General features: G+C 45.5%; 1 protein-coding gene across 1 annotated transcript in view; it reads right to left on the bottom strand.

Moving 5' to 3' along the window:
• ABHD17C (abhydrolase domain containing 17C) overlaps positions 1–20497 on the bottom strand; it is a 58626-nt gene that overhangs the window by 2133 nt on the left and 35996 nt on the right. Inside the window, exon 2 of the mRNA XM_003128448.4 lies at positions 3290–3469. Within this exon, the coding sequence (XP_003128496.1) occupies positions 3290–3469 (180 nt within the window). The remainder of the gene's footprint in view (positions 1–3289; positions 3470–20497) is intronic.

The raw sequence follows: 20497 nt of genomic DNA, 5'->3' as shown, positions 1-20497 counted from the left end.
GTTCCAAGATCCCACTGAGAATACCACAATGAGCTTAGCCACTGTGTTTTTGTGAAAGTATTTTATTAAAACCAGAAGCCCTCAGCGTCATCAGACTGACAACCCAGTAACTAATATCTCTGATATATTCCTGTTGTGGAGAGAGGATTTTCTTTTTGCAAAAAAATAAACAAGGTAGCAGAGGGGAATGAATGTCTCTTTTGAAAACTGAGCACATGACAGAATCCATGGCCCTGAAGTTTTCAGCGCCCTTACTGGGAGAGCCACCTTCAGAATTGACTAATAAGATCCTCCCAAACCTCATTTCCTAAAAACGAACCCCTTGTATGGTGAAAGATAAAAACTGTATTATCCAGCTGTGAACATCCCGTAACGGTAAGATGTGGTCGTGCAGGATCTCTATTTACACAAATCAAGTCTACCTCCCAAGGGCACCTATTTGAGGATCTCCCAAAGAACGCATTTCCCGCGAGGGATGCAGAAGACTGTAAGCCTTGCTGGGGCAGGCGCAGAGGCAACTTCTCTGAGGGAGGTCCCTGTCATTGTCGCACTTGAGAGAGGGGACCCCCTGGTCTGGTCTGGCCTCTGGCCAGAATCTCCCTCCCAGGGAACTTTCTATATTGGAGCCCAGCCAAAGTTACAAGAGGATACAAACTAGTGCTCCTCGGAGGGACCATGCTGTTCAGAGTCAGAGCTCACATTTATTTAACATGGACCACAGCCGGTTGCTTTGCACTTTACATACAGAAGCTCATTTCATCTAAAGTGAGGCACAGTAAAAGAAGAATGAGCATCTCTGTTAAACCCAGGAGGGAACTGAAGCTCTGCGAGATTGTCAAAGAACAGGCATGAAGCTGTCAGCACAAAGGTCTGACCTCAGTGACGCTCCGCAAAGATCTGCAAACAGCTTAGCACAGAGCCTTATGAACAACTCACAGAGTTGCCAACCACCTCAAGTCATCCCGGAAGACTGCAAAGTCTCATCAGCTGGAATAGTGCAAAGTCTCATCAGCCGTGTAATTTGCCAAGTCAATTTCTCAGATTAGAAATCTTGTTTAGAAATCTACTCCTCCTAAACGTAATTTTTAAAGTGGCTTCTTCTAAGGAGGCAAGAGTCCACTTATATTCAATTAGAAATATATCTACTGACAGCTCCGTGCTGCGAGATGAATCTCTACAGCCTGGAGAGTGTCTCTGAGGTTAAATGCCACCATATGATTTTAAGTGTACAGGAGGTAAATGAAAATAAACCGCCAACCAAATAATGAACAAGACTTCTTTTATATTAAAAAGGAAATGTGAAAGTACCCTCCTTTAAAGAAAAGGACACAGGGAGTTCCCATTGTGGGGCAGCAGAAACAAACCAACTAGTATCCAAGAGGATGCAGTGGTTTGATCCCTGGCCTCAATCAGTGGGTTAAGGATCTAGCATTGCCGTGAGCTGTGGTGTAGGTTGCAGATGCAGCTCGGATCCCGTGTTGCTATGGCTGTGGTGAAGGCCAGCGGCTATAGCTCTGATTTGACCCCTAGCCTGGGAACCTCCATATGCCGCGGGAAGCGGCCCTAGAAAAGGCAAAAAGACAAAAAAAAAAAGAGAAAAAAGTCAATGTGATTGTTAATGGTTTGAAACCTATCATATTATCACTTTATGGTATTGAATAGGAAGAATGGCCTTTTCTGGGGCTGTCTCCACTCCCAACCTTCATCAAGCCACTCAAACCGCTTGACTCTCTGAGCCTCAGTTTCCTAATCTGTCAAATGGGTCTTGTGAGATAAGGAGCATGAACTGTGTAGTCTGTGCCTGGCAAATCAGACAAACGCAGTAAAGACTAGTTGCTGGTTTCCCATTAATTAATAAGCTTCAATTAGTTGTGGTAGCTGTTTTTTAAGGTACATGCTAATTTAAGAGGAGGGGGGTATAAGGGGAACCTATTCATTTGGTTGCCAGGGTAACCCCTAGCAGAGCTCCCACAAACATGCTAAATATCTCCCTTTCGACAGGCCAGCCTCTCATTACCCATTCAGCACAAATAAGGCCACACTTGAGAGGCACATGAGCCCTACTTAGCATTCTCAGCCACTTCTCTGGAAATCTGCAGCTCCCTCCACTTTCCCATGAAGCTGAACTTCACTGACTCCTGGTACAAACTGTACAGAGGTGAAGTTCGCCCAAGGTGTTAAAAGGTTTCTCCTTGTGAAAGGAGACAGGCTGCACAGCAGACGTTTCTGTAACCAAATGATATTCTTTTTTTTTTTTCTCCTGCAATAACAGAATGGCAGCAATTGATGGGTCCATCAAAAGCCCAAAACTGTATGTACTTCTGCTGAGGCTTTTTCTGCAAAACGGCAGTGTGAGTTCTGCTGTAAGACTCTCAGACTGCTCTGGCAATGCACCAGGAGCAAAGCTGACGGGGCAAGCAGTTTTTTTATTAAATACTTTCCTCGGCTTAGATTTCCAAAAACAAGCAGAAGTTTTCAAAGAGAGGTATTCAAGCTTCTGCATGTGCAGTACAGTTGCTTGTTTTTCTTCCTTCTATGAGGGAACCAGAAAACAGTGGGAGCTGGGTTTGGCAGTACCCCGCTGCCCCCAGGGCACCAGCAGGAGGAGCTAGCTGAGGGCTCTGGTGTATCCGCTTCCAGCGGAGGGTGCCGGTGCTCTGCAGGGGAGGGGGGAGGTCTTCAGGGACAAACGGGCCAACACGAGGAGGAATGCGGGGTCGCAGTGACTGTGGGGGTGCTGGCGGTGGGGAACCGCTCACTCACGCTGTCCCTGCAGCCCGTTACCAGCGTGCAAGGAGCTCACATCACTTTTTCTCTGACCTAAAGTCTGACTAAAAAGGGGAAATTTCAAAAGTGAGGCTCCTTGTGGCTTCTATGTGAATGTCCAGACCACTGCTAGTTGCCTCAGCACAGATTCTGCATTTAGCCCTTGAGACTCAACGGTGCTGAGCGAAGGTACGAATACCGAACTTACGAGTTCCTTTAAGACATGTGGGCACTTTTCTTCTTATCCTGCACAGCCGGCTGAACCAATTAGTCCTGGATATCGGTACAAGCAAGGTCCTAGGACATCATCTGGTAGGTTTTTTTTTTTTTTTAACGCAAAAGAGTCAGGCCCAGGGGACCAAGTCTCTGGCTGATGTGCACGTCACAGCCACCTTCATATCCCCCGAGGAGCCCAGCACAGGGCTTTCGGGAAAGACGTATTGGTGGCCCACAGTTAATGGCAGCATCAGATCTGAAGCAGGTCACTGGACGCCTTAACACTTGCTGGGAGGTGTGAGCTTACCTGGGGAAAGCATCAAAGCAGTAGGTTTTCCTGGTGTCAGGAAAAGCCACGCGCAATCCAGACATGAGCGGCGAATGGAGGATGACAGCTGCGCACTCGTACCTGGAGGCCAGGTCTACCGTGGGGACTGTCCCGATGCTCTGACCGTACAGGATGATGTTCTCAGGACTCACGCCGTACCTGGAGAAGCCAGAGGGCGTGTGCCATCAGCTAACATGTGGAAGAAAAAGAAAGAGAGAAAGCCCCCACACCCACCAACTTGAGACCACATCACCTAATAGACACACTTTCACTGAAAATGGATATGAACTCCACAAAAATGATAGAGGCCCATGGAGTTCCCTGGTGGCTCAGTGGGTTATGGATCTGGCGCTGTTACTGCTGTGGCTCAGGTTTGACCCATGGCCCAGGAACTTTGGCATGCCATGGGTGTAGCCAAAAAAAAAGTGTTAGAGGCCCATCTCATTACCAAGTGACGAATTTTTGCAAAAATAATGAACATGACATTTTTTCTGGGAATTAATGATATATATATCAAAAATTTCAGGAGTTCCCGTCGTGGCGCAGTGGTTAACGAATCCGACTAGGAACCATGAGGTTGCGGGTTCGGTCCCTGCCCTTGCTCAGTGGGTTAACGATCCGGCGTTGCCGTGAGCTGTGGTGTAGGTTGCAGACGCGGCTCGGATCCCGCGTTGCTGTGGCTCTGGTGTAGGCTGGTGGCTACAGCTCCGATTCGACCCCTAGCCTGGGAACCTCCATATGCTGCGGGAGCGGCCCAAGAAATAGCAACAATAACAACAACAACAACAACAAAAAGACAAAAGACAAAAAAAAAAAATTTCATTTTCAGAGTTCCCATCATGGCACAGCGGAAGCGAATTCGACTAGGAACCATGAGGTTGTGGGTTCGATGCCTGGCCTTGCTCAGTGGGTCAAGGATCCGGCGTTGCTGTGAGCTGTGGTATAGGCTGCAGACTCAGCTTGGATCCCGAGTTGCTGTGGCTGTGGTGTAGGCTGGCAGCTACAGCTCAGATTAGACCCCAAGCCCGGGAACTTCCACATTCTGCGGGCACAGCTCTGAAAAGACAAAAAGACAAAAAAAAAAAAAAAAAAAAAAAAAAGGAAAAAAAAATTTCATTTCTGTGTTTACAGAGTCAGCTCATTTCCTATTCTTCCCCCTTTAGAGTTTCTTTGATCATCTTAAATGTATTTCTGAAATAAAAACAAAAGGTTTTGATGGAAGGTTTGAGGAAGGAACTAAGGACTCCTGCATCCTGTACCCCAAATCCCTTTGTCAGGGATTTTATTTTATTTTATTTATTTATTTATTTATTTTTTTGTCTTTTTGTCTTTGTTGTTGTTGTTGTTATTGTTGCTATTTCTTGGGCCGCTCCCTCGGCATATGGAGGTTCCCAGGCTAGGGGTTGAATCGGAGCTGTAGCCACCCGCCTACGCCAGAGCCACAGCAACGCGGGATCCGAGCTGCGTCTGCAACCTACACCACAGCTCACGGCAACGCCGGATCGTTAACCCACTGAGCAAGGGCAGGGACCGAACCCGCAACCTCATGGTTCCTAGTCGGATTCGTTAACCACTGCGCCACGACGGGAACTCCATGTCAGGGATTTTAAAACACGGAGCCGCTCAATGAGGAGCCACAATGAAAGACGCTATCAGAAAGGAGCCTTGTCTGGTACATCCACAGGTCATCCCCCAGGGAGATGCTTTTTACTGAAGGAAAGTTACCCCAGGGACCACCTCCACTCTAAGAGCCCCTGAGCTCCTTCTCTGATGGACCAGAAGGTCCATTTCAGCTGGAGTTTTTAACTGAGAATTCATAGTCCCTAGAGGGGAAATCACAAATAAGATTAAGGGTCTCCTCTTCCTTCCACAATTTTCATCAAAAGTAGTCTGTGACCCCCCCAAAGCATGAGGGCCATTGGATACTGCATGGAGTGGGGAGTGGGGGCGTCAGAGGGTACCTGGGGGACAAGCATGGTTCCAAATCCCACATCTAAAGTCTAGGCTCTTTCCACAGTGGCCACAGGAGATTTTGTCATCAATTATAAAAAGATACATCAGAAATCAAAAACATATATAAGAGGATATATAGTGTTTACACACACATGAGAAGGAGTAAAATGAAAACTGAATGTAGTTATTGAAGGACAGAGGATTACGAGATGATTAACACAAAAAATGAGAAATAAAAGAGGACTTCCCATTGTGGCTCAGCGGGTTATGAACCTGACTAGTATCCATGAGGATGAGGACTTGATCCTGGCCTCGTTCAGTGGGTTAAGGATACGGCTTTGCCGTGAGCTGTGTGTAGGTCACAGATGCAGCTCAGATCCTGAGTTGCTATGAGCGGTGGTGTGGGCTGGCAGCTGCAGCACCAATTTGACCCCTAGCCTGGGAACCTCCACATGCCACGGGTGTGACCCTAAAAAGACAAAAAACAAACAAAAACGGGGGATAAAAAAAAACCCCACTAGCCATTAATAGAGGAAAATACAACAAATTGTATTATATTAAATATAAAGAACTTCTGGTCATCAGTACACACCATCAATTAAGTAAAAAAGGCAAGCCACCAAGTGGGGAAAGATATTTGCTACACACATAACCAATAATGGGCTCACATCTAGAATATCTAAAGAATGTCAGTGGGGGGGAAATGACCCAATACGGAAAAAATGGCATTTTATATATGGGCATTTAGTAAAAGAAGAAACTTAAATGGCAGAGAAGGAAGAAAAGAAGGAAGAGAAGGAGGAAGGGTTACTCAGCTTCATTAGTAAAAAAAGGGAGCTGCACAAGCATTGCTGGGAAACCTGGACAGCTGCATGCAAAGCAATGAAACTAGAACACACCCTCACACCATGCACAAAAATAAACTCAAAATGGCTGAAAGACTTAAATATACGACAGGACACCATCAAACTCCTAGAAGAGAACACAGGCAAAACACTCTCTGACATCAACATCATGAGTATTTTCTCAGGTCAGTCTCCCAAAGCAATAGAAATAAGAGCAAAAATAAACCAATGGGACCTAATCAAACTGAAAAGCTTTTGCACAGCAAAGGAAACCCAAAAGAAAACAAAAAGACAATTTACAAAATGGGAGAAAATAGTTTCAAATGATGCAACGGACAAGGGCTTAATCTCCAGAATATATAAGCAACTTATACAACTCAACAGCAAAAAGCCAATCAACCAATGGAAAAAAGAGGAAAAGACCTGAATAGACTGTTCTCCAAGGAAGATAAACAGATGGCCAGCAAACACATGAAAAAATGCTCCACATCGCTGATTGTAAGAGAAATGCAAATCAAAAATACCATGAGATACCACCTCACACCAGTCAGAATGGCCGTCATTAATAAATCCATAAATAACAAGTGCTGGAGGGGCTGTTGAGAAAAGGGAACCCTCCTGCACTCTTGGTGGGAATGTAAACTGGTACAGCCACTATGGAGAACAGTTTGGAGATACCTTAGAAATCTATACACAGAACTTCCATGTGACCCCACAATCCCACTCTTGGGCACATATCTGGACAAAACTCTACTTAAAATAGACACATGCACCCGCATATTCATTGCAGCACTATTCACAATAGCCAGGACATGGAAACAACCCAAATGTCCATCAACAGATGATTGGATTTAGAAGATGTGGTATGTATACACAATGGAATACTACTCAGCCATAAAAAAGAATGACATAATGCCATTTGCAGCAACATGGTTGGAACTAGAGACTCTCATACTAAGAGTGAAATGAGTCAGAAAGACAAATACCATACGATATCACTTATAACTGGAATCTAATATACAGCAGAAATGAACATCTCCACAGAAAAGAAAATTATGAACTTGGAGAATAGACTTGTGGCTGCCTGACGGGAGAGGGAGGGAGTAGGAGGGATCCGGAGCTTGGGGTTATCAGATACAACTTGGAATAGATTTACAAGGAGATCCTGCTGAATAGCTTTGAGAACTATGTCTAGATACTCATGTTGCAACAGAAGAAAGGGTGGGGAAAAAAATGTATACATGTAAGAGTAACTTGATTCCCATGCTGTACAGCGGGGGAAAAATAAAATAAAATAAAATAAAAAGGGAGCTGCAAATGGAAACCACAACGTGAGATACTAACAAAAATGCAAAAGGTGCCAATACCAAGTGCAGACAAAGATGGGACCACAGGAAATCTAGAAAAAGGACACAATGAACTTTGCAGAACAGACACTAGCTCACAGACTTTACAAAATTTACGATTTCCAAAGGAGACAGGTTGGGGTGTGGGGGGATGGGCTGGGGGTTTGGGATGGAAATGCTCTAAAATTGGGTTGTGATGATCGCCGCACAACTAGAGAGGTAATCAAATTCATTGAGTTAAAGAAAAAAACAAAAGATGTGACCACAAGAACTTTCCTTCACTGCTGATGGGGGATAGAAGCATTTTGAAAAAAGGTAACAGTGAGGATATAAGCACACATACCCAGTGACCAAGCAGTTATATTCCCAGAATATTCACCACAGATGAGTGCTTGGATACACCAGGAAATACATTCAAGACTGTTTCTGGGCTGCTGGAGACGACCCTAATGTGTGGCAACAAGTGGAAAGTTACGCCACAGGATATCAGAGGACAATGCTGATGAATCTTTTTTTTTTTTCTTTTTATGGCTGCACCTGCTGCCTATGGAGGTTCCCAGGCTAGGGGTCGAATTGGAGCTGCAGCTGCTGGCCTACACCACAGCCACAGCCACACAGGGAGTACCTCGGGTCCTTAACCTGCTGAGCCAGAATGGGAACTCCGATATTGGTCAATCCTAGAGACATGCTATTAGGCAAAAGGGGCAGACACAACAGGGTATGTGCTCTACACTACTATTTGCAAAAAAATCCCCCCAAACCCACCAAAATGAACCTACTGTTTACAGACACTTAATTGAAAGAAAACCAAGAAAGTGAAGCCATGAAAACTACAGTAGTATAAGCAATGAGGTCCTGCTCTGTCTATAGCACAGGGAACTATATCCCATCTCTTGTGATAGAACATGATGAAAGATAATATGAGAAAAAGAATGTATATGTTTCACTGGGTCACTTGGCAGTCCTGCAGAAACTGACCCAACAGGGTAAATCAACTATAGTTTAATTAAAAAAAATTAAAACTAGCTGGATATATTGTTATATTTCACAACAAAGGATTATTTTTAAAAAGTTCACCAGGTATTTCAGATTTGGAGACAGCCCTCCCCCAAACAGTTATACATCATGGTAGATTCTGTGCTAAAAACAAATCTTCTAAGGAAACACATGGCCATTAAAAATTATGTCTCCTCAAGAGCTAATGTGGGGAAAAACTCATAATGTTGCATAAAAAGCAGCCTACAAAAAACAAGGTCACGTTGGTATTTCTTAAAACAAAATCTATCTATGGAGAAGAGACTTGAAAGCAACATATTAAAATGGTAATAATGGTTATCTTCGGGGGGGGAGACGGGGTGACTTTTTTTTCTTTCAAAATTTCATTTCTAATTTCCTTTCATTAATAGGCAGTGATTTGTGAAAATAAATACACAAAGGAAGCCATCCCGCCGGACCTTTCTGCACAGGGTCAGCAAGCCTTCTTTCTTTACCATGTTCCTGTTTTCAAAGGGGCTTTGCAAACTAAAGGGCTAGTGAAATGTTCAGATTTGTCAGTATTACATTAAGGACTTTGCACGCTGTTTTTTTCCCTGTCTTTATTACACTGACAACAAATGGGGAGCTGAGAAGGCAGGGGTGGGGTCGGGGGGAGGCGGCTAAGTCTTTGAAGGTATGAAAGATTTGGGGAGAACGCTGAGGCCTTTTGGGATAAGGATGCTCAAGAGCTTCCTTTTTTTTTTTTTTTTTTTTTTTTTGCTTTTTAGGACCACACTTGGGGCATATGGAAGTTCCCAGACTAGGGTTGAATCAGAGCTGTAGCCACCGGCCTACACCACAGCCATAGCAACGAGGGATCCGAGCCATGTCTGCGACCTACACCACAGCTCATGGCAATGCTGGATCCTCAACGCACTGAGCGAGGCCAGGGATCAGACCCTCGTCCTCATGGATCCTAGTAGAGTTCGTTAGCCGCTGTGCCACGAAGGGAACTCCCTGAAGTGAGTCCTTTTTATTGCACCAGTAGGGTGTTGTTGTTTTTGACGAGAACAGGTAGAAAAAGTTCCAAAATGAGAAGAATCTGAATTTCTTGGTTATTTTAAAAAAATGTAATTTTCCTTATTTAGAAATGTTCCATACTTAGAAATTCCAAGCGTTTGTGGACTCCTCAAACTAACCATTGTTTGATACTGAGTAAAAAAAGGGTTGGACCAGATCCTGAAGCCCGTTTAGCTCTCAAGTTAAATTAAAAAGATAAAAGATAAAAACAAGAGATGGTAAATGGAATCTATTACTATGTCCATGTGAAATACAGGGCATTTAAAGATCATAGCTTTTGAAAAAAAGAGCAGGATTAAGTGAAAAGTATTTTTTCAAAGACATCAACAAACCCAAAGTCCAAAACCTTTAATCTAAAAGTAAAACAGATGTTAAACCCTCCTAACCTGGAATAGGTCAGTTGTGCAGCAGGCAAACACACAGGCAAAAACAGAAGAAACATTCAAGCCAGATTTTTTTTTTTTTTTTTTTTGCATTTTTACATATAACTTGCTATTTTCGGTTATCATGGTAACAAAACATTAAGAGTGATTTCTGGAGTTCCCGTCCTGGCTCAGCGGAAACAAATCCGGCTAGCATCCACGAGGTCGCAGGTTCAATCCCTGGCCTCACTCAGTGGGTTAAGGATCCAGTGTTGCCGTGAGCTGTGGTGTAGGCTGATGGCTACAGCTCCGATTCGACCCCTGGCCTGGGAACCTCCATATATCACCGGCTCAGCCCTAAAAAGACAAATATATATATATATGTATATATATACAAAAAATAAAAAATAAATTTAAAAAAGTGATTTCTTCTAGCACACACTGCTTTTTCAGACAAGAGACAGGAGAAGGAGACGGGGCAGGAATGGCCTACAAATAACCTTTTCTTCAGTGGGTCCCATCTGCAAGGCCGTCTTTAGCAGTCAACTTCCCTGTTGCTCAAAGAGAAACACAGCAGCATGTGGTGGGCAGTGAGTCAGGAGACAGGGCCTACATGCACTGCTTCCCTTCTCCTGCTCACTTTCCCTCGTTCCCTGGCTTGTCTGCAAGAAGCATGCTTTTCCACAGCTGGGCTGACCTTCCACCTGAGTGCCAGACCCCACTCTCCACGACTTTGAGAATTTCATCCCCACCCGGGCAGAATCCCCGTCATCCATCCCCACTGCCACGTGCGTCTCCAAGCTTCTGAAGCTTAAAGGCCTGTGTCTCTACGGGTGCTTCATTCCTCAGGGATGGACCTACCTCTCGCCTCCACATCCTCAACGCTAAGGAAGGCCCCTGAAATCTTCCCTCTGCTCCCATGATGTCCTGCAGGTTGCTTGCTCTCAGCAGTACCAAACCCAACTGCCTTTTTCTCACTCATCCAATTTGACTTCTCAGCAGTTGACTCTAAGAATGAGGCCCTTCTGCTTTTCTTTTCTTTTTTTTGTAGCTATAACATTTTATTGTATTTTAAATTTGATTACCATGTTGTGTTAGTTTCAAGTATTTCAAGTACACAGCAAAGTCAATCAGTTACACACACACACATCCATTCTTTTCCCCTATATACGTTATTATAAGCTACTGAGTAGATTTCCCTGTGATACAGTAGGTTCTTGTGAATCACCTATTTCATACAGCAGTGTGTGAATATTATTCATATCCTCCCAACTCTCCTCACCCCCCCAACGGTTCCCCTTATGGTGATCCTAAGATTGCTTTCTTTCTTTTTTTTCCATCTTTTTTTAGGGCCACACCCTTGACACATGGAGGTTCCCAGGCTAGGGGTCCAATTGGAGCTGTAGTTACCAGCTATGCCACAGTCACAGCAACGCAGGATCTGAGCTGCGCCTGTGACCTACACCATGGCTCACGGCAACGCCAGATCCTTAACCCACTGAGCAAGGCCAGGGATTGAACCTGCGTCCTCATGGATGTTAGTCAGATTCGATTCTGTTGAGCCACGATGGGAACTCCCTAAGATTGCTTCTGAAGTCTGAGTTTGTTTCTGTTTTACAAATAAGTTCTTTCGCTGCATTTTTAAATTAGATTCCACATATAAGTGACATCATATGATATCTGCCTTTCTCTGATACCTTTGTTCTTAAACTCCATTCCTGGGCCTGAGTCACTCTTAGCTCCTCCCCATCCCCACCTGGACTCACCTGCCTCTGCTGTATTCTTCCTCTTTTCTTTGGATGATTTCATTGAATCCCATGCCATCAACTATTATCTCTCTGCTGGCAATTCTCAAATGTTTACTTCCAGCCCTGGCCTTTGTCCTGAGGTCAGAGCAGGGTGCGGCTCTGCCTGGAGGAAAGGGGAAGGAGATGACAGTGCCCCTTGTGCCCCCCTTTGTTTGCAGTGCTGTCCCTGACCTCTCACCTCATTCAATCTTCAAATGATCCTGCAAGGGGGTATTTTGTCTTTGTTTCATACACAAGGAACTTCATAGTAAAAGCTAGGTATAAACTTGGAGTTCCCGTCATGGCTCAGGGGAAAAGAATCCGACTGGCATCCCTGAGGATGCAGGTTTGATCCCTGGCCTTGCTCAGTGGGTTAAGGATCTGGTTGCCGTGAGCTGTGGTGTAGGTCAAAGACGTGGCTCAGATCTGGCGTTGCTGTGGCTGTGGGGTAAGCCAGCAGCTACAGCCCTGATTCAACCCCTAGCCTGAGTACCTCCATATGCCATGGGTACGGCCTTAAGGGGAAAAAAAAAAAAAAAAAAGGTAAACTTGTTCAAGGTGAAGTAAGTATTGGGGCTATGACTTTATTATGGTTATCTGTTATAGATAAAGTCCAAACTCAACATTTCTAAAACCAAACCCAGTATCTTCCATCCTCAAAACCTCAATAACTCAGGCATCAGGTACAAGTCTGAAAACCATATTCACCTCTGTTGCCAATCCAGTATCCAAAGTCAAGGTGAAGACAAAGACAAATACACTATGAAAAATAGTGGACTATTAAATGACAAATACAGCTAAAGATCTAAACTTGGTTCTGGCAGTGACCTATTAGCTTGGTGAGTCTGTAAACTGTGGATAAGTTTCTACACCTGGAAGATGTCACCCAATTTTTTAAATAATGCATGCAAAAAATAGCTGCTGAGCATCTCCTGTGGATGAGGCAGGAACCTCATGCAAAAAGATGAACCTAAAACATGCGGTGGTCTCAAAGAGCTTAGAGTCTGGTTGGGGAGCAAGGAATGCATATGAGAATTGCAGCGGGGGGCAGTGGTGGGGGGCGGCAGGGGGGGGACAGAAGCCAGGTCTTAATCTAAGATGTGTGATTAGGACACAGGATGACACAGCAGAAGAAGACAGAGATTCAAAGTCAGGCCACGGTAAAAGCCTTGTGGGTAAAGCTTCATTTGCTTGCAGTCAACTACAGCTCTATTTGCATGTCAGACAGACACACGTACTTACCACACTCTCCCTGAACCTCCTCATTAAATCTGTGGTCCTGACTTAAATATATGTAAGCAGGTGTTTCCCAGAGTTCCCTGGTGGCCTAGAGGTTAAGTACTTGATCTTGTCACTGCTGTGGCTCAGGTTAGATCCCTGGCCCAGGATTCTGCATGCAGCAGGTGAGGCCAAAACAAACAAACAAACAAACACTAAGTAGGTGTTTTCTTTCTGCACACTGATCTCCAGGGAAAAGTCACTCTTACTTAGTGAGATTCAAAAAGCAAAAAAAAAAAGGAAGTCTTGCCCAACGCCTGGAAACATTAGTGCTTAAGAAATTGTATTGTCATCCTTTATGGACTGACTCATTTTGTCTTTTTTTTTTTTTTTTAAAGGGCCACACCTGCAGCATATGGAAGTTCCCAGGCTGGGGGTCAAATCAGAGCTGTAGCTGCCAGCCTAAACCACAGCCACAGCAACGCAGAATCCAACTTGCATCTGCAACCTACACCATAGCTCACGGCAACGCCGGATGCTTAACCCACCGATCAAGGCCAGGGATCAAACCCTCATTCTCATGAATACTAGTCGGGTTTGTTACTGCTAAGCCACGACAGGAACTCACTCAATATATTCATTTTATAGCAGAGTCTCCAGTTAGAGTGTAATTATCTCCTGCCAGCCCTGGCGTCCTATGGCAGATTCTGATACTCAGATCTGATCCCTTGGATGTGCACATACTGATCAGCTGAGATGTGCATTTACTCAAATGCTATAATTGGGCCTGGTGGTCCTGACACTAATGATCAGAACTCTGGGGCTGTCAAAGAATCATTAGGAGGCTTTGCTTTCATAGCATCTTAAACATGAGCATCACACAAGTGACATCCGCCTGTTGGTTCAGCGTATGAGTGAGTAGTGTGCCCTGTGATGCACATCCCCACAGGTACCCAGGGTCTGTTACTCAGAGGTCTTTCTGGAATCCTCACCACGGCTGTTGCCTCTGTCCATCCCCCTGGAGCTTACACTGCTCAGTGGGTTAAGGATTTGGCGTTGCCATGAGGTGTGGTGTAGATCACAGATGAGGCTTGGATCCTATATTGCTGTGGCTGTGGTGTAAGCTGGCAGCTACAGCTCCGATTTGACCCCTAGCCTGGTAACTTCCATATGCTGTGGGTGCGGCCCTAAAAAAAAAAAAAAAAAGACAAAATGAGTCAGTCCATAAAGGATGACAATACAATTTCTTAAGCACTAATGTTTCCAGGCATTGGGCAAGACTTCCTTTTTTTTGCTTTTTAGGGCCACACCCTCGACATACGGAGGTTCCCAGGCTAGGGGTCCGAATGGAGCTGTAGCTGCCGGCCTACACCACAGCCACAGCAATGCTAGATCCGAGCCGAATCTGCAACCTACACCACAGCTCACGGCAACGCTGAATCCTTAACCCACTGAGCGAGGCCAGGGATGGAACCCGCAACCTCATGGTTCCTAGTCAGATTCATTTTGGCTGCACCAGGATGGCAACTCCATGGACTTCCTTTTTAAAAAAAAAAAAATTTATTATAGTTGATTTACAATGTTCTGTCAATTTCTGCTGTACAGTAAAGTGACCAAGCTATCCATTTACATAAATTCCTTTTCTCACATTATCCTCCATCATGTTGCATCCCAAATGACTGGATAGAGTTCCCTGTGCTACACAGCAGGGTCCCATTGCTTATCCACTCCAGATGCAATAGTTTGCATCTACTCACCCCAAACTCCCAGTCCCTCGAGTATGACTTCCTTAAAACAAGTCTCCCAGTTTCTGCCAGAGCAAAGCCATAACCTTGGGTAATTACTTTCCCTAAGAGGCGATGCCATGTGTTTACTAACCCTACTTGGCAACCTAGGATTTGTGCTCCCTGTTGCTTCCACATGTTTGTCATCTTCTCGTGATCACAAGCTAGGCTGAGTCCAGGGTGACCACAGAGATCTCGGTTTCGGTACCCACTCAACATTCAGGACATGCCCCCCAGAACCCCCTGTAGCCAGGGGGATGGCAGCAAGAGCAAGAGTTGAGGCAGGAAGTGCCCAAGGAGCCTGGGAAGGCCAGCAAGACAGCGTCCTATGAGGCTGGTACTGTCCCTTCCCTCAGAAGGGACACCTGTTTGTTTTCATCATAATGTAAGGCTTGCCTCTGTCCACAAACATGACCCAGCCGAGCCTCCCGAAGACACGATGCATCCTGTTGAAGTGAATGGGTCTTGACCTTGCCCTTTGGCAAGAGCATTTCCATTGGTCTTAGACGAAGCCTGCTTGGCACAGTGCCACGGACTTTGGAGTCAACATTTTAAATATTTCAGAGCTAGAACTTCTTGTGGAAGTATCTTTAGACATAAGACAAAGATAAACACACAAGGGAGCGTGCATGTTAACAGAAGGATGAGGTCTGAGGATACTGAGGAAGCCTAATAAATGTGAGAGCAAAGCCCCAGAGTAAGAGGACTGACTGTGGGAGGGAAGCAGGTGGGTAAAGAGACCAGCTGAAGACACAGGTGGCCAATGGAACGCTCGCCTTCAAACACAGAAACGGGAAGTCGAGCTTTTACTTTCTGGAGCCAAAGTTGAATTAAGGTGTGTTTTATATTTTAATTATGAGGACGATAAAAAAAAAGCATCAGTTTCCTGAAACACACGTCTTCCTTTTTAAAAATACACCTCTGTAGGTTTAGACTTTTTAAAATATTACACGGATGTTTCACATTTCTACTGGTCGTTAATTCCAGTGGCAAAAGCCAAGGAAATGCACTTTAAAATAAATATCTTGCTGCATTTGTGCCATCTGAGACAATTAAAAATTTTAAAGGCGAGTGATGTCAGTTGTTTGTTTCCTTTTTTCTGACCAAGGGAGTTTGGTTAAAAGGGACATTTTTAAGCAAGGTGACAATAACCTCTGGAAGTTTCAAAAACCTGAGCACATATAAGGTATTCTCAGCACCGGTTATAAAATAAAACATGCTAAATACAATACTCAAAGTAGCCTCCTTCAGAGTTCCCCGAGGGCTCAGAGGGTTAAGGATCTGGTGTTGTTACTGCTGGGCTGCCGATTCGATCCCTGCCTCAGGAGCGCATGCTGAGCACACAGCCAAAAAGGGAAAGCAGCCTCCTTCATGTGAAGCAGCGGTGAACGTGATGGGGATAAACTACAAGCTCCTGGGTTATTAGTCTTTGGGGAAATAAGGAAGACTATTTTTTTTTTTTTTTTGTCTTTTTGCCATTTTTTGGGCCGCTCCTGCGGCATATGGAGGTTCCCAGGCTAGGGGTCTAATCGGAGCTATAGCCGCCGGCCTACACCAGAGCCACAGCAACACAGGATCCGAGCCGCATCTGCAAACTACACCACAGGTCACGGCAACGCCGGATCGTTAACCCACTGAACAAGGGCAGGGATCGAACCCGCAATCTCATGGTTCCTAGTTGGATTAGTTAACCACTGCGCCACGACGGGAACTCCAAGGGAGATTATTTTAGAAGAAGGAAATTAGAATTTTTTTTTTTTTTTTGCTTTTTAGGGCTGCACCCACAACATATGGAGGTTCCTACACTCAGGGTCTAATCGGAGCTGTAGCTGCCGGCCTACGTCACAGCCACAGCAATGCCAGATCCGAGACACGTCTGCAACCTACACCACAGCTCACGGCAACACTGGATCCTTAACCCACTGAGCAAGGGCAGGGGTCGAACCCAAAACCAAAAGCTCATGGTTCCCAGTTGGATTCTTTTTTGCTGCGCCATGACGGGAACTCCAGGAAATGAGATTTAAACCAAGAAATAACACTAAAGTCAAGCTTAAGTTTGGGCAAAATGAATATTATGGTCAGGAAGTCCATCAAAGCACAGTGAAGGGAACTGGGAAATCAGGAAGAATAGAAGTAGAGCTTGAAGCCAGACCCATAGGAGGGGAGAACTGAAAACACCAAAGGGAGAAAGGCAAGAGTTGAAGGGGAGGGCGAGCATGCCCTGAGTGCAGGTGGCAGCCTGGCCTGGCTTGGGGGAGGGCCACCCAGAGGAGGTGGAGCCAACTATGGAAGTATCTGGGGAATGTGTCCCCAGGGTCCCAAGAGGAGGGAGACTGGTAACAAGCTGTGCCCTGGGAAGGAAGAGAAGGGCTGGATGAGAGGTGTTTTGAGTGGCTTATGTCAGGTGTGTACATAGGAAGCGGTGATAGGGAAAGGAGAGACTCAAAGGCAATTCTAAACTTAAGGGCTGGAGTTCCCGTTCTGGCTCAGTGGTTAAGGAATACGACCAGCATCCATGAGGATGTGGGTTCGATCCCTGGCCTCGCTCAGTGGGTTAAGGATCTGGCGTTGCCGTGAACTGTGGTGTAGGCCAGAAGCTACAGCTCTGATTGGACCCCTAGCCTGGGAACCTCCATATGTCTTGGGTGTGGCCCTAAAAAAAAAAAAAAAATCAACTTACGGGTTGGAAAGGGCACGGATAGAGAAGTTGGGAAGGAGATAATGGGTGGCTGGAATTTTGTTTTGTTAGAAAATACAATTAACTTAGGAAGATACCGAGTTTCTGGTAAGTGTAGAGCATCCTCGCAAGGCATATACAAGTCAAACTCTCGGGGTTCATTATAAGAAAAATCTTCCCAAATTATTTTGACGCCTATGCTAGATAGCTGAGCCCTGAGGGTTCGTCATCCTTCATCCTGCTAGGGTAACCGAGGAAGGCCAGCAGCTGGAAGGAGGCTGGGAACATCTGTCCAGCTGTAGAAGTACACATAGCATCAGGACGAGGCTCTGGGAGGGACCAAAGGCAGATGGACATACCAGACACACCAAAACTTACATCTGGGACATTCCCGTTGTGGCACAGCAGAAACGAACCCGACTAGTATCCACGAGGATGCAGGTTCAATCCCTGGCCTCGCTCACTGGGTTAAGGATCCAGCATTGCCATGAGCTGTGGTGTAGGTTGCAGACACGGCTCAGATCTGGTGTTGCTGTGGCTGTGGTGTAGGTGGGCAGCTGTAGCTCTAATTCAATCCTTAGTCTGGGAATTTCCATATGCTGCAGGTGCAGCCCCAAAACACAAACACAAAACAAAACAAAACAAAACTTACATCTGTAAACAAAAAGATACTGTATCTGTTTCTTAAATGGACATCAATGACAATAACACAACGCACAGAATGAGGCCATTCCAGGAAAACATTATTTACCGTTGCGTATGCCCAGTGGGCAGAGCCGTTCTTATACGTATTGATTAATTTCAAAACATACCAAGACATGCATCATCTACTTTTTGTAAAACAGCACCCACCCTCGTATACGGTGTTTCATTCTATCCTAGAAAAGGTGTTTGAAATTTCCTTCCAAATGGCAGCAGAGAGAAGGGCCTTCTGGGCCTTCAGATCAGCATGAGTCTTGGAGTTCCCACTGTGTGCTGTGGATTAAGAATCTGACTGCATCAGCTTGGGTCACTGAGGAGGCACCAGTTTGATCTCTAGCCCCGTTGGTCTGGCTTAAAGGACCTGGCATTGTTGCAGCTACAGCTCAGATTCAATCCCCAGCCCTGGAACTTCCAGATGCCGCAGTTGTGGCCATTAAACAAACAAACAAACAAACAAACAAACAAACAAACAAAAAACCAAAAATCAAACACCAAACAAGACCTGGCATGATGACTTAACTTTTTAAAAAATCAGTTTTCAGAGGAAAAGTTAGTCCTCAAGAATACAAAATCAACTCTCTTTGGCTCTGTTACAATGAAAACAGAATAATTTGCTTGAACTTGTTTGAGTATAATTGCATGAAATTGTTCTAATGATAATTGGGACTCCTGGCATTCTGGAATAATCTAACATGTTGGAAAAGCCAGAAAATTCTGCCCTCCCCCCTACAGCTGCATAAATACCTGTGAAATGGTTAGAATACCACCTAGCCTCCAGTTTTTGAGAAGATTACACATGCTGCCTTATGTAAATCATCACGCACAGGCATCTGACAAAGAAACCATTTAATAAATGTCACTTTTGTCCACACTGAATACAGATTAAAAACAGGCACTTGACCAAAGTAAAGCCTGAAAGGATCTCCCGATTTCACACCCGAGAAACACAGCCACAAGTAAGGGACAGAGCTCATGAAATCTCCTGTCATGGGGGAGAAAATGTTTAAAAATCTAATCCAATTATTTACCTGAGGGCCAAGGCTGAAAGTTATTTCTTAGAACCAGAAGCTCAAGAATCAATTTCTCATGATTTTAATTCCCTGTAAGGTGAGGCTGTACAATAGCTACAGCACAAAAGACTCTGGGTGGTCTGTATGTCTGCTTGGCCTTACACTGACTTGCAAATAAATTTGACAAAATTCCCTCAGTTTCTGCACTAAAACGCTGAGATATCCATGTAGTTTCTGCACTAAAACGCTGAGATATCCACAAGGACATTCGTGGATAGTCACCTCCTGAGGACAGAGAGCTTTTTGTTTGTTTGTTTTTAAGGGGCCGAGGCACATGGAAGTTCCCAGGCCAGGGATCAAATCAGAGCTACAGCTGCTGGCCTATACACCACAGCCACAGCGACAGCCACGCCAGATCTGAGCTGCGTCTGCGACCTACACCACGGCTCACGGCAACGCCAGATCCTTAACCCGCTGAGCGAGGTCAGGGATTGAACCCCCAGCCTCACGGATGCTAGTCCAGTTCGTAACCCGCTGAGTCACAACGGGAACTCCCACCCATGACTGCTTTTGGGAGAACCAGAGGTGGAACCAAGACTGATCATTTGGAGTCCCTCCAGGATGTCTGTGCCCTCTTCTGCTGAGCCTGGGGGAGGTCACCTTTGTCATTACACAGAAAGAACCTCCTTAAGAATTACTGTGAAGAGGAAAGCAAAGCTGAGCAGGGAGGTGAGTCCCAGATGCCACTGTGCCAGGCCTGCTCCTGGCCACGGGTGTCCTGGCCTTCTGAGCTCGTGGCGCTTAGACTGTGCTCTTGAAGCCTTTTGTGAGCAACTCAGAGTGGTTGGGCCTGACTATGTGGAGGCCTGGGGGAGGGGACAGAGGGTGGAGCTGTCCACAGTGGGTTGGAAGAACAAGTGGGCTTTGAAATCCGACAGCTCAAGGTCTGGCCCCAGGCTCTGCCTGGTGCAGTGACCGGAAGCCCCCTGCAGTCATTTCCTCGGCCATGAAGGGGTGGACAGACATCCCGCCTGGGCCCTGAGGTGAGACATAAATGTACTGAGTGAAGCCACTGGGGCTGCCCTCCCCCCGCTTCTAGGCTACTTCCCTGCGTCCAAATCCAGATGTGGCAGGAGTGGGGATTTAAGGCGAAGCTGGACAAAAGATGACGCCAGCATGAAACCAGAATGCTAGCCCGCCCCGTTGGCTTAGGTGTGGCACTGCCTGACTCTTACTGTTTGTGTACACTCGAAATGGAAGTCGGTTAAATAAACATCCTCCTTGGGCAGAGCCCCAGAGGTCCTTTGTCCCTCCTCGATGACGTCTTTGGTTCCTTTCTCTTCCGTCTATTCCCTTCTTTGTGTCTGTCCTGTGTCTTTTTTCCTGTTCTCCCTACTCTTCATTCTGCTTCCAGAACCTTCCACGTCCCCCTTCATTCTTCTTGAAAG

Source organism: Sus scrofa, chromosome 7 (genome assembly GCF_000003025.6).
Source record: "Sus scrofa isolate TJ Tabasco breed Duroc chromosome 7, Sscrofa11.1, whole genome shotgun sequence".
NCBI classification, from domain to species: Eukaryota; Metazoa; Chordata; class Mammalia; order Artiodactyla; family Suidae; genus Sus; species Sus scrofa.
Note: the sequence above shows the minus strand (reverse complement) of the source record. Positions and strands in the feature narration are given on the sequence as shown.